Source organism: Microdochium trichocladiopsis (assembly GCF_020744255.1).
Source record: "Microdochium trichocladiopsis strain MPI-CAGE-CH-0230 chromosome Unknown B0I36scaffold_2, whole genome shotgun sequence".
Classification (NCBI taxonomy): domain Eukaryota; kingdom Fungi; phylum Ascomycota; class Sordariomycetes; order Xylariales; family Microdochiaceae; genus Microdochium; species Microdochium trichocladiopsis.
Window position 1 is genome coordinate 1,271,369 of NW_025763545.1, and position 12,120 is coordinate 1,283,488.

The 12,120-nt window shown below is 55.5% G+C and overlaps 5 protein-coding genes across 5 annotated transcripts; 2 read left to right on the top strand and 3 right to left on the bottom strand.

Annotated features, from left to right (window-relative positions):
- Positions 1-1,438: 1,438 nt before the first annotated feature.
- B0I36DRAFT_314071 (putative cytochrome P450) lies at positions 1,439-3,579 on the bottom strand. The gene is made up of 2 exons (XM_046152704.1): positions 2,992-3,579; positions 1,439-2,915 (listed from the first exon to the last, which is right to left on the bottom strand). The coding sequence occupies exons 1-2, from the start codon at positions 3,493-3,495 to the stop codon at positions 1,623-1,625; spliced, it is 1,797 nt and encodes a 598-aa protein (XP_046016562.1). The 5' UTR covers positions 3,496-3,579; the 3' UTR covers positions 1,439-1,622.
- Positions 3,580-4,641: 1,062 nt separating this feature from the next.
- On the bottom strand, positions 4,642-5,065 carry B0I36DRAFT_314074 (uncharacterized protein). Its single transcript, XM_046152705.1, has one exon. It carries the CDS (start codon positions 4,966-4,968, stop codon positions 4,747-4,749), a length of 222 nt encoding a protein of 73 aa, XP_046016563.1. The 5' UTR covers positions 4,969-5,065; the 3' UTR covers positions 4,642-4,746.
- Positions 5,066-6,315: 1,250 nt separating this feature from the next.
- On the bottom strand, positions 6,316-6,976 carry B0I36DRAFT_359138 (uncharacterized protein; the record flags this gene model as incomplete). Its single annotated transcript, XM_046158088.1, has 3 exons — positions 6,316-6,420; positions 6,559-6,885; positions 6,959-6,976. 3 exons carry the CDS (start codon positions 6,974-6,976, stop codon positions 6,316-6,318), a joined length of 450 nt encoding a protein of 149 aa, XP_046016564.1.
- A 98-nt stretch (positions 6,977-7,074) lies between these two features.
- On the top strand, positions 7,075-8,665 carry B0I36DRAFT_314078 (Rix1 complex component). The gene has a single exon (XM_046152706.1). The coding sequence runs from the start codon at positions 7,302-7,304 to the stop codon at positions 8,355-8,357; it is 1,056 nt and encodes a 351-aa protein (XP_046016565.1). The 5' UTR covers positions 7,075-7,301; the 3' UTR covers positions 8,358-8,665.
- Positions 8,666-9,398: 733 nt separating this feature from the next.
- On the top strand, positions 9,399-11,312 carry B0I36DRAFT_237179 (P-loop containing nucleoside triphosphate hydrolase protein; the record flags this gene model as incomplete). Its single annotated transcript, XM_046149520.1, has 5 exons — positions 9,399-9,646; positions 9,712-9,905; positions 9,977-10,417; positions 10,467-10,958; positions 11,026-11,312. 5 exons carry the CDS (start codon positions 9,399-9,401, stop codon positions 11,310-11,312), a joined length of 1,662 nt encoding a protein of 553 aa, XP_046016566.1.
- Between the last annotated feature and the right edge of the window lie 808 nt (positions 11,313-12,120).

Below are 12,120 nucleotides of genomic sequence, written 5' to 3' on the forward strand. Positions count from 1 at the left end.
CATGTAGGCTTCCTGCGTGGAATGGTGGCACGTATTAAAACAACGCGGGAAAAAAAGATTTGCAATAAAGAAAAAAAGAGAATCACAAACTCCAATATAGTCCTACATGACGACTAGTAACCGGTTCCATGATGCCTGCTTCAACATATCGACATAAATTCATGCTTAGATTCTAGACTTGCGGCTTAGAAAAAGAGGAACAATGACAGGAAGAGCCGATGTGCACGGCAGTGTCCACACTGGAAGTATCATGGGCCACCTACCGTATTTATATCTATGACCTTCAAAAGCTCAGTTATTGCTAGTCGATTACTTTGAAGGGGACTTTACAGTTTAAAAACGAAAGGCCGTTTGTAGTCGCCAGGACCTTCAAAAATGATGAGACAGATCAAAATAATAACTCGCGAGGAAAACCTTTTCGGTGCCATGAGGACTTACAGGGAACTCCTTGGTCCTATGAGCAATTTACGTTGTGGGAACGACGTCGACGAGCCAGGCAAGTCGATCTGTAAGACTGCAAAGAAGTCAGCAGCCTCTGCTGTCGTTCTCGCACTTCAACTCATCCCGGATCTGATTATCTCTATCCAAGAAAGAGATTGGCACTACGCGCTCACTTCTCACGCCACTGTCTTCAGACCCGAGAACACGAAACCCCGGTATACTCTATCCCTCGCGGCAAATGCGCAAAGCTGACCGACCCGGAATTCCTAACACAGCAGCACACGGGTATTCTTGTCCCGTTTCCCTTGTCCTCCCTACAGCCTAGACTCGACGAGATCAAAGAAACCCCCGCGACGCCTTATGCAAACCGCCTGGCCTGTACACAGGGAACCACTTGCATAGCCTGCACATATCATCTTGATGTCGCTGTCGTTTTCATTGTTCTCAATCAAGGCGTCGGAAAGCAGGCCCGAGAAAGCCCTGGGGCCTTCGGAAATCTCATTCCATCATACCACCTCACAAACGCGCGCCACACACGCAGCCCCTTGTCGATGGTCCGGGTAAAGACACACACCTGCAAGTGCTTTCGCGCATGCGGGACCCAATTTCTCGTACAGGCGCAACATCATTGTATAATTCAGACGGAGAAACCCTTCAGAGAAAATGAGGTTTAGACAATGGGCGTGAAACTAATATGGCGGTGGTGGTGTTGGTGCATTTGTATATATCTCGGCTTCAACGGACAAAGACTGGCTAGCGACTGCGTCCTTTAATAAAGCGGATGAAGTATGCTCCCTGTGCTTCTTCTCGCCGTGCAAATCAAAGCGTAGCTCCACTGGAACGACATCTGCGGAATGTGCTTTGCTTGCTTGCTCGCTGGCTCGAAGGGCGGCGTTGTTATCTCCCAGAGCAAGGGTGTTTTCACCCTGACGGCCTCAAGTGTTTGAAGCACAAGGTCACCATCACAAGAGCACAGTCAACTTGATCTACACCACATCTTGGAACCATAAATAGAAATCAAGATTGGAAAACATGAAATATTGCTAGCTGGTGCACTCGGCCAGCCTGCGAATCTACAGAACGAAAGCGTTGCACACGCATTAACCCCCAACATCTCCGCAGACACACAATTTCCCCCATATGAGATCGGGGCGCCTTGTTCCCGGCACGAGGAAACCCCCCTACACATCCCAGGCACTCGACAGCTTCACGCGGCAGTTCTTGGGCTTCATGAACAAGTCCTCGTCGTACACCCAGTCCTCGAGATTCTCGGGGAGCCGCTCAAACACAAAGTTCCACACGAGCACCGTCACGACGAGCTTGAGCTCGAGGTACGCGAGCCGCTTGCCCCAGCAGACCCTGGTGCCGGTGCTGAAGGTCAGGAAGGGCCCCGCGCGCGGGTTGAAGGTGAGCTCGCCGCTGCCGTCCTCCGACTCCTTGAGCCACCGGTCAGGGTGGTACTCGTCGGCCGGGTACCCGCTCTTGGTCCAGTCGTCGACATCGTACGCGCCGGCGTGGCTGCGCGACGACTCGCTGCGCAGCGCCTCACCGGTCTTCTCCGGCAAGAAGCCCTTGGAGGTGTACGTGGGGCCCATGAAGCTCAGGAATAGGACCGTGTCCTTGGGGATCGTGTGGCCGAGGATCTTGATCTCCTTCTTCGTCTCTCTCGTGATTCCGACCGCGGGCGGGTCGATCCGCAGCACTTCTTCGATCACGGCATCGAGATAAGGGATCTGGGCTTTGACGAGTTCCTGCAGAGGAGGCTGCGCCCGTTGGCTCCATGCCTCAGGGAAGGCCTTCCGGAGTGTGTCTCGGAGCCTGGTCTGCACCGCCTGGTTGGCTCCAATCCGCTTGACAAGGAAGCTCAAGGTGGCATGTGTAGAATCTTGCCCGCCCAAGAGGTACCCAAAGGTAACCTGGACCACTGTGTCCGAGTAGAAATCCGGTGCTCGGTTCTCCTTCTTCGCCGCGGCCGCTTCGCGCATGACAATAAAGTCCATTGCCGAGGTAGGCTTGAAGTTGTCTCCTTCCTCCTGCAGACGACGCACCGCATCGCCAATGTAGGATCTTATGATTGTGTCTCGATCGTGGTATGCCTTTTTCATCTTGGCCGTCCTGTTGTTGAACAGGTGGAACAATTTGGGCGACGGGACCTGGAATGCTTTGCCGGATGCCCCAGCAATGGTAAAAAGCGCGCTGAGCATGTCTGTCAGCTCGGAGGGAGGGAACTCGGCCGGCTCAGTGGTGCTGGCGGGCACCGTGGCAGGTTGCTTCAGCTCCCCGAGTTCTCTGATGTACTTCCTGATCTGAGTGTCGTTGTCGTCAATGTTCAGCGCGGCAGCCGTGATGATGTCGTAGGTGAGGTATCCCAGATCCACAGCGGCGTCGAAAGCACGACCCTCCGCCAGCTCTGACTTGAACTGCCAGAGCTTTACAATGCTTAGGACTTTTTGGTAAGATGCAGGAGCATTAACCTGCGCGAAGAAAGGATTGTCAGCACAAGCCTGGGTGTTGTTGTCCGAGTCCTCACCAGCCACCTGGGGAGTATACCTCGTGTAGAAAAGAGGGCGTCATCAAGTCCTTGCCCAACGCCTTGGCGGCTTTGAACGCCGGGTTGTCCTCTTCCATGCCAATGAAGTGGGCAGGCATGACACCATGCCACACCGAGGCAACCAGCGGGCCCCGGCACAAGTCCTTGCCGTGTCGAAGGAGGAGGTCATGAACTTCTCGATAGTCGCCGAGCGCCACGGCAGCCTTCTGCGTGGGGCCCATGAAGTACTGGGAGACGGCAGTACCGTACTTGTCAAACTGCTCAGGCCAGAACATGCGGGCCGCGAGCCCTTGATCCTTCATGGCTTGGAGGTAGGGGACATCGCCCAGGATACGCTTCGCGGACTCCTCGTCAAAGGGAATGCCTGGGAGCGGTTTTGGAAGGGCCTGGCGGTACAACAAGTAGAGAGACAGAGCCACGCCTCCGGCAGCAAGTAGACTCTTGCCAGGCAGGGTGTCGATGCCTGCCAGGAGGGCATCTGCGGGACTGAGATCCTTGGCCATGGTGTCGTCCTGGTGATTCCCTGAAGAGCCAGATTAGTCTGTGGCTCTGGTGGTCGGCTACGAGGGCATTTGGGCGGAGTGCCGTGCCACTTACACAAAAGCGGAGGAGCAGGAATGTCTTTTATATGTGAGCTCAATCACATAAGCATAACGTACGTACGTACTTGTCCACTCCACTGCGGCGGCTGCGCGGTTGAGAGCCGGTCAATCTGGGCCAGGGCATAGGCTGGCGTCTCGGAGCATCCATCCGGATAGGGGAGGTGAGTCTAACCATGACCATGCACTCTGTACGTAGGGTACACAGAATGGCGCTGATCTGGTCAGCTTGGTGCAAAGGGCTTCTTCCCGGCATGTGGGTGGCCGGCAGAGGATCCCTGGTGCCAGCGACAGCTCCGCTCAGACCCCCTCAAAAGGGCTAAAGAGCGAGAAACGACAGGCACGGGGCCGCGCCGCCGAGGGTTCCCTGGGTCCCGTTTCAAGACGGGCCGCTGGAGAGCTGGGGTGGTGCCTGGCGGAGCAACCCATAGTCCGTGGAGCGACACCTCTGGCAGGTCTTGACATGTCGCCTCTGACCGTTCGATGTGCCCTTGTCTGTAACGCGGGCTGCTTGTCCGTCCGAGCGGATGGATGGCGGACGACACTGCGAGGCACGCCGGCATGGCGTCTCTGTGTAGGTGGGTGACCCGGAGGGTGGCTCGGGAGTTTGCACGGCGCTGGGCCCTCGCCAGATCCATGCAAGTGCGGGATGGTGTGGATCGCCCTCGCTTGCAAAGCGTCCGTCTTCCGCCAGAGACTGCACGCGCCCACGACGAGGAGGCCTGGCAGCTTCAACGAGGTGTTGGTGCATGGTCGACGAGAGAGCCCAGTCTGTCGTGTTCAAGCAAGTAGCCTGTGAAAAGCCATCGCAGCCGGCTCGGGTCAACCTTTGGTCGGTGCTGGCGTATGTGGGCGTGAAGGAGGTGGGCTTCGCTGTGTGGTTGGACTGGCCGTTCAAGATGCACATCGTATCTTGGCTACCCTCTCAGTGCCAGAAGGCCGCGGTCCTTACCCCAAGTCGAGACTAGGCAAACGCCCTTCTCGAAACACAAACCCCGGAGATTGTGCCTTTGACGCACCACCAGTACTTCGATCTGAAGTGTGTTCGTGGCGAGGGCCTGCGTACTTCCCATAGCCTACGTCCCGGAGACTTTTCTCGGCCCTCATCAGGAGATAGTGTACAACGAGGTACCCGAATACCCTGTACTATCCTGTTTAAGTCCTCATCATCTCCGGCGTGCCTACAAGGTTCTTCTTCTTCCCCCACAGACCGCCTGGTTTCTTTAGCGAGGTGACAAACCCCGGGGCCCTCGAAGGCTCAGCATAGCACAGACAGACGACGCGTGACTTGGTTGGGGACGCTGACCAAACACAGTACAGGCCGCCCCAAAGCATTCTCGCAGAAACTTGCCATGCCCGTAGATTCCAGTGCATCATGCATCGGAGTGCACACTTGCCGCGCAGTCAAGTGCTTATCTCGCTGATGCCCGTATCGAGTGCCGACCCCCTGCATTCCAACGTGAGCCTGGCCGAGCATGCCAGCATTGTGCAATCCCAACTGCCGGCGTCATCCCACAAGTTCAGTGGAGGACGGGCAGTGTGCGAGGCAACGCAACCCAAGTGGACGCAATTTTCCGGGTTGTGATGTTCCTCGGCGGTATCGTCTGCAAGTCCCCATCGCTATCTCCGCTATCCTCGCTCCATCAGCACACCCCAGGCTGGCCAAGATCTGTCACGAGCCTGGCAACACAGTCTTGGGCCGGATACGATGCGACGTATTCCGAACGTCCAATGGTCGTCATTGGCTCTCCAGCGGTTGTGCTGGCACCACCTTGTTTCGGCGCAATCCCCCGCAGTCAGCCCTAAGTCGAAAAGCTCCATGGACAGATGGGTAATCACTCCATCCTGGATCTCATTGGCCGCTTGACCCATACCCGAGCGTCTTATTGACCTCAATGTAAGACGGCATAGCCTACGTAATCGAAGAGTGGCGTGGTGAAACACCAAGAGCCCTGGCACGAAGAAAGTCCAAAATCCCAATCATCAGCACTACTAATTAACACCCTGACCTCAGCGCTACGTATAATGCAGCCACAAGCCGGTAGGACTCGGACAACTAACCGCCAAGTGGAGAAAGAGATGCCTAGTCACCTTCTTACTCAAATCCAGGTCAGCGAAACCTGTCCAGGCAGTCCACACGTTATGCTGCCGACGCGAATCGACCGGAGGAAGAGTAACCGATGCTCCGGCTCATGCCAGTAGTGCCAAGTGATCACTCGTGGGTTATGTCCGGCCCCACTCGGGGTCGGCACAACCATTTCGAGACGACCATACGCAGTACGGCGCGCCTTGGCTGCGTAGGACGCCTGCTAGTCGCTACAACAATGCCTGCAATGCGAGTGCGGATCATCATCTGTCGCGTGCTAATAGCCCGTGACCGATGGACATGGACGCACAACTTTGGCAGTTGCCTGACAACCATGGGCACGACGGCATACGGTGAAGAAGGGGGTATCATTTCTTTCTTGTCTCCCAAATCAAAAACTCCCACCACATCAAGTCGTTATGTGTATATATAAAGCTGTCCCTTACTTCTGGCCATGTCACATTGGCCTTTGTGATCGTCTCGCTTGTCCCCCCCGGCGGCTAGGGGACACGCTTATCTCCCATGCGGACGCGAGTTCGAGCGCGGCAACTGAGGTCGTGTGTCAACGTGACAAGGATCTACATCCATAGCCTAACGAAAGCTGGAGCAGTGGTCGAGACGGATCGAGTTCCTCTTCATCACACGGGAGGGGTGTCGTGGCTGACGACGAGGAGATACTTTGCTTCTGGCACAATCACCAGTTCCTGCTTCTTCATCCGCAGCCGCAGCAGTTTGAGCTCGTCCTGGTTTGGCAACATCCGAGAGTCAGCACTTCCCTTGCATCACATCGGTACGGCCATTTTGGCCAATGGAGCAAAATGCAAGGCCTGCAGGTGTGGGTGTCGCAGGATGCCTCCCCTTCTGGCTGGCTTGTAACGCACATCTGAATCCATGTCATCCACCAGAGCTCCTGCTGAAGTGATGAAGTTCCACACCAGGCTCGCCAGCTCCTGGGCGGCCTGCGCCTCGCTTTCGCTTTCCGAGGGGACGACGTCGGCTGAGAACGAGCCTGAAGACGGGATCTGGAGCGGGTTCGCACTGCTGTTCTGGCTGCCTGTTGTCTTTCTGGCGGGTCTTATGCTAGAAATGTGCCCGTTCGTCTTGAGCACGGCGCCAGTCGTCCGGTCAAGCATGAGCCATGCCTTGACGCCGGGTTTCCTGGACAGGCGGTGCAGCGCCTCGTCGATTGAGTCGGAGTTGGAGGTTGGCTGAGACAGAGGAGAGAGGGCATGTCAGCAGCTTTCAGACACTGTATGGCGGGCTTTGTGAGTGATGCCTTACCAGACTCTTGTCGGCCATGTTGGGTTTGTGGCGACAGCTTGTCGCAATGGTGCTCAATGCTGTGATAGAGAGATTGTTTACTTTCAAGCTCCTCGAGCTTCACAGCAACCGACGATGGTGGGTGGCCTGGCGGCAGGGGTCCACTTCTGTAGTCTCCACTGGTGGGGTATCAGAAGCTGGCGACGCCGCTCGCTGGTGCCAGGGTTCTGCCAGGTCCCACCGCCAAAAAGTCGAGGATGGTAGCGCGCCGATGACTGCCCATGATTGTGCTGGATGCTCGACTTGCCCTGCTCGTGTGCTCGGTTCTTGATACTGCATCGCCACACCTGATGCCGCCGCAGCGATGGGGTCCAGCGCCAGGAAGAAGAAGGAGAAGCAGAAGGACTTCCAGAAGCCCAAGCTAAAGGTGGGCAAGGCGAAGCCCAAGGCCAACAACTTTACCGACACGAGCTTCAAGTCGAAAGCGATCGTTCTGCAACAGCAGCTCACCGATAACGCCCCGACGGTAGTCGAGAGGTTCAAGCACAACTTCTCCCTTGTCGGCTCGCGCTCAGACACACACCGGCGAGATGCGCTCGCATATTTGACCAGTCAACTCTCCACGAACCCTCCCACGAATCCCGTGGGCACCTCGGCACTTCTACACAAAGTCCTGCCCATCATGTCCGATTCGTCAAAGTCGGTCAGAGCCAACTTGCTCAAGTTATTGCAATGCCTGCCGGCAGATCAGGTTCGGCCGCACGTGGAGAGGATAATTCTGTATATCCGCGGTGCCATGACAAACATCTCGCAGGAGGTCAAGGACGATGGCCTGAGCTACATGGAGTGGCTTCTCGATACGGCAGGCGACGATGTTGTGGCCAGCGCAGGATGCTGGGTCAAGCCTCTTAACGACTTCATTGCCGTGCTGGGATGGAGCATACGGCCTCCGCCCAGCACAGGTCCCAAGTCCGGCTGGACGCAAGCGCCTCGGACCACATTCGGCGCCAAGAAGCACGGAGAGTCGTTCCCGAGACAGATGATGGTGCTGGCCAAATTCCTCGAGGTGGGGTTCCGCGCAGAGAGCTCGCCACCGTGGACACCCCGGGACTGGCTGAACGGCCTGAGCGTCGTGCCGCGCCATCCCGATCCTTACGGATACATTGGGCTGTTCAAACCGGCCAGAGATGAGGACAGCGAGATGTACAAGACCAAGCAAGACCGGTTAGAAGTCTTCAATAAGAAGTTTCGAGAGGCCATCGAGGTGGGTGTTGACTTAGGCAGGAAAGAAGGAGGCACTGCAGGTCGAGCTGCCGCGACGCTCGCGGCGACCCTGCTCAAAGGAGCTGGCAGCGGCAATACTGCATCACGATTTGACGACGACGACGAACAACACCTTTGGGCTGGGTATATTATGTAGGGTGTAGTCTGGGGGAGAGCAAACGAACCTGCTTTTTGTTGTCGTTGCAGTCAACGGCCAAGAGATACCAATATCATTATTTAGCGTTCGCAAACTTCGAGAGTATCACAGCAGCGGACTGCACCCCAAAGTTCTGGAGCACCTGAGCGGACTTGTCGACACTGACGATTGGTCGAGGATTGATTTGACACATACAGAAGCTGGACGCGAAAGTCATCCTGCAGCACAATCACCCATCTCAGCAGCGTTTTCTGCGGTTGCCAAGCGGGATGACTTGTTGAGCAGTCTTTGGCACCTTGTCTCTATGCATCGAGTCCTGTTCCCGAGCCACAGCACACGTTTGCGTTCTGCCTTCCTCACTTGGCTGTATGTTTGGGCAGAGATTTGAGAACGCCATCCGATTCTAAGTCGCGGTCTCCTTCTTGCAACATCAGGACCTACAGAAGCCCTGCTGCCTCACAGATACCTGGCAAACTGAGCTGCTCCTAAACAGAAGCAGCCCTGTTCTGGAGGACAGACGCGAAGCGAATCAAGCGTTTTGTGCACAGAGACGAACTGCCTGCCCGCGCATGCTGCACATCTCTAGGGCAACCACCACCACCATCACCTCAGGCAGTCACTCTTTCCTCGACTCGCATAAAGCCCTCCTTCCTCTTGCAACGGCTTCAACCACTTCCACCTTCCTTCTGCCAACGCAGAGAGACAACGTCTTCTCGATCATCGACCGTCGACTATTGAGCATCCTCGCCTAGGCGTTTCAGCAGCAAGCTGTCAAGCAGCCTCGCGTTAGTCGCCCTACCTGTCGCTCATATCCCCTTGCGGCGACGTCACCACCTCGTTGTCCCATCACGATTCACTCACTCGGCTAGCGGCAGACTTTTTCGCCCGAGGCAAAGCTCAAACCCCTTCCTCTTCTCAGAACATCCGTTGACCCTCTCCTTTCAGGACGCCCACCAAGGTACAAGAGTTGCCTCACTCCTGCGACCAACTTCACGTCATTATTGAGGTCTTCTCTGTCCTCCGCCAACAACTCGCTCAGCCATGTCTACCAACGGACAGACCAACGGTCATGATGCCACTTCTGGCCCTCCTGCCACTGTCGGCGAATGGGCCCCCAAAACCGACTTCAACTACGAGGTCACCGACGATGGCGTCCACTGGGAGCACAACGCCCGTGTCTACGAATGGGATGGCGATGAGGGTGAGGTTGGCCCAGAGCACCCCGAGTTGGAGGCAGCCTTATTCGGCCCACCCGAAGAACGCGGCGGCCATGGCATCAACTTCGCTGCGTAAGCTTATTCTCACGATAACATCACGATAAACTCACAACACTATGCTGATCTCCATACCACAGGATCGCCGAGATCAAAGTAGAGCAAGTTGGTGTCACCAAGGTCGATCCTGTTCGAAGCTTCGACACCGCAGGTTTGCACCCCGCCATGTTGAAGAACGTGCAATTGGCCGGATACCGCGTGCCAACTCCGATCCAAATGTGGTGCATTCCTGCTATCCTGCAGGGCCACGATCTCATTGCCATCGCACAGACTGGTATGTCAACAGTCCGGATTAACCCTCGAACGATTATTTGTGAGACAGCTGAGCTGATAATGGAGAACCAGGCTCGGGAAAGACCGCCGCCTATCTCATTCCTATCCTCAGTCGCCTGATGGGAAAAGCCAAGCAGCTTGCTGCCCCCCGCCCAACGGCGCAGGACTTCCGCGAAGGCAGTGCCAGACCTGTGACTGCTGAGCCCCTTGTGGTCATTGTCTGCCCTGCCCGAGAGCTTGCGGTGCAGATCTTCAACGAGGCAAGGAAGTTCTGCTATCGCAGCATGCTCCGACCTTGCGTCGTCTATGGTGGCGGCCCACTGCGCGATCAGATCGCCCAGCTGCAGAGAGGCTGCGATGTTCTTATTGCATCGCCTGGCAGATTGGTCGATTTCATGGAGCGGCCTGGCGTCCTGTCTCTCCGTCGGGTCAAATACATGGTCATTGACGAAGCCGACGAGATGTTGGACGACGGCTGGAGAGATGGCTTTACCAAGATCATGTCAGGTGGCGGTAAGTGACTCTTGCAACCACAATGGGAACGACTGCTGACATCCTGCAGAGCAAGATGAGGGCGACGTCAAGTACATGATGTTCTCTGCCACCTTCCCTGCTGCTGCTCGCCAGCTTGCGAAGGAGTACCTCACCGACAACCACGTCCGCCTCCAAGTCGGTCGCATTGGTTCTACGCACTCCAACATCAAGCAGGATGTCATCTTCGTTGCTCGGGAACTCAAGCAAGACGCCGTCTTCGATATGCTCACCACCATGCCACCTCAGAGGACTATCATCTTCGTCAACAGTAAGCACGCAGCTGATCAGCTGGATGACTTTCTGTTCAACAAGAATTTGCCATGCACCTCGATGCACGGCGACCGCACGCAGCGAGAGCGCGAAGATGCGATGCGCAGTTTCCGTGCCGGAACTACCCCTATCCTGATCACCACCGGCGTCACTGCTCGTGGCATTGACGTGCGCAACGTGATGCATGTCATCAACTATGATCTTCCCAGCATGGAACATGGAGGCATTCAGGAGTACATCCACCGTATTGGTATGTGCATACCCTTGACATTCAACGTGCATTCACAATCCTTGATCGCTAACGCGCCCATTTACAGGTCGCACAGGTCGTATTGGCTATGAGGGTCGTGCAACTTCATTCTACAACGAGCGTGATGAAGGTATTGCACCACTCCTGACCATGACACTTCTTGAGACCAAACAGGAGGTACCAGATTTCCTCTCTGGCTTCGTCCCTGAAGGCGGTGCTCAGGCACCGCTGGTCTTTGATGACGACAGCGACGACGAAGGCAATGCTAACGGTACCTCCAATGATGCATCTGCTTCGGGTTGGGGTACAGATGCTCCTCAAGGTGGCCACCAGCCTATCAGCGAAGCTTGGTGATCTCGCCGTAGGAGAGCGCGTCTTATGAGTCTTTCAAGGGCGTCATGGGATCTCCATGGAAATTGCGCGATGGAGATGACGAATGTGATTCCACAGAAGGTGACGAGGGCCAATACCGCCAGGTCAATAAACCATAAAGCAATGTACCTGCAGGCTGTGGAGGGATAGACAGGACGACTCTCATGGCCTGGATAATACAAAGTCATTGACTTTAGTTAGATTATTCAGAACACGGATTCCCGCGATATAAGACTTGTTCAATCACATCGCTTTGATGTGACGATAGACTTATATGGTTGATAGCCAAGGTAAGATGGTCTCGGTGATAAACTTTCGTGTAAAATCATCAAATGTTGTTCGAGCTCATGCGTGCCTGGAAGCGGCATTGTGGAGACTCACGAGTGAGTCAAAACCATCCTTTTCTCTGCTTTTGAACGATCGTTCTGCCAAGGCTCGAGGATGGCTTCAACTTGGGTATCCTCAGCAGGAGCTGCTTTTGAGGTCGTTGGCTCTGCCGAGCCCTAGCCATATATTTGACAGCGATAAGCACTTCTCGACTCTGTAAACCCTCTTCAGCTCCTCTGTCGCCTTGTCCACGGGGTCCTAGTGTCACCCACTGCTGAGAAGACCTGCATTCATGTTTTATTTAGCCACTGGGCTAACATGCTTACCCAAAAGTTCACCCCTGGCATGTCAGGGCATTGATTGTACTGGCGACCGCGGAAGGTTGTGCGAAAGTCATGTTGTTATGGGCTGTGATTAGGACCAGGGGCTGTCTCTGTGAGGAAGCCAAACACACCCTCTCTCT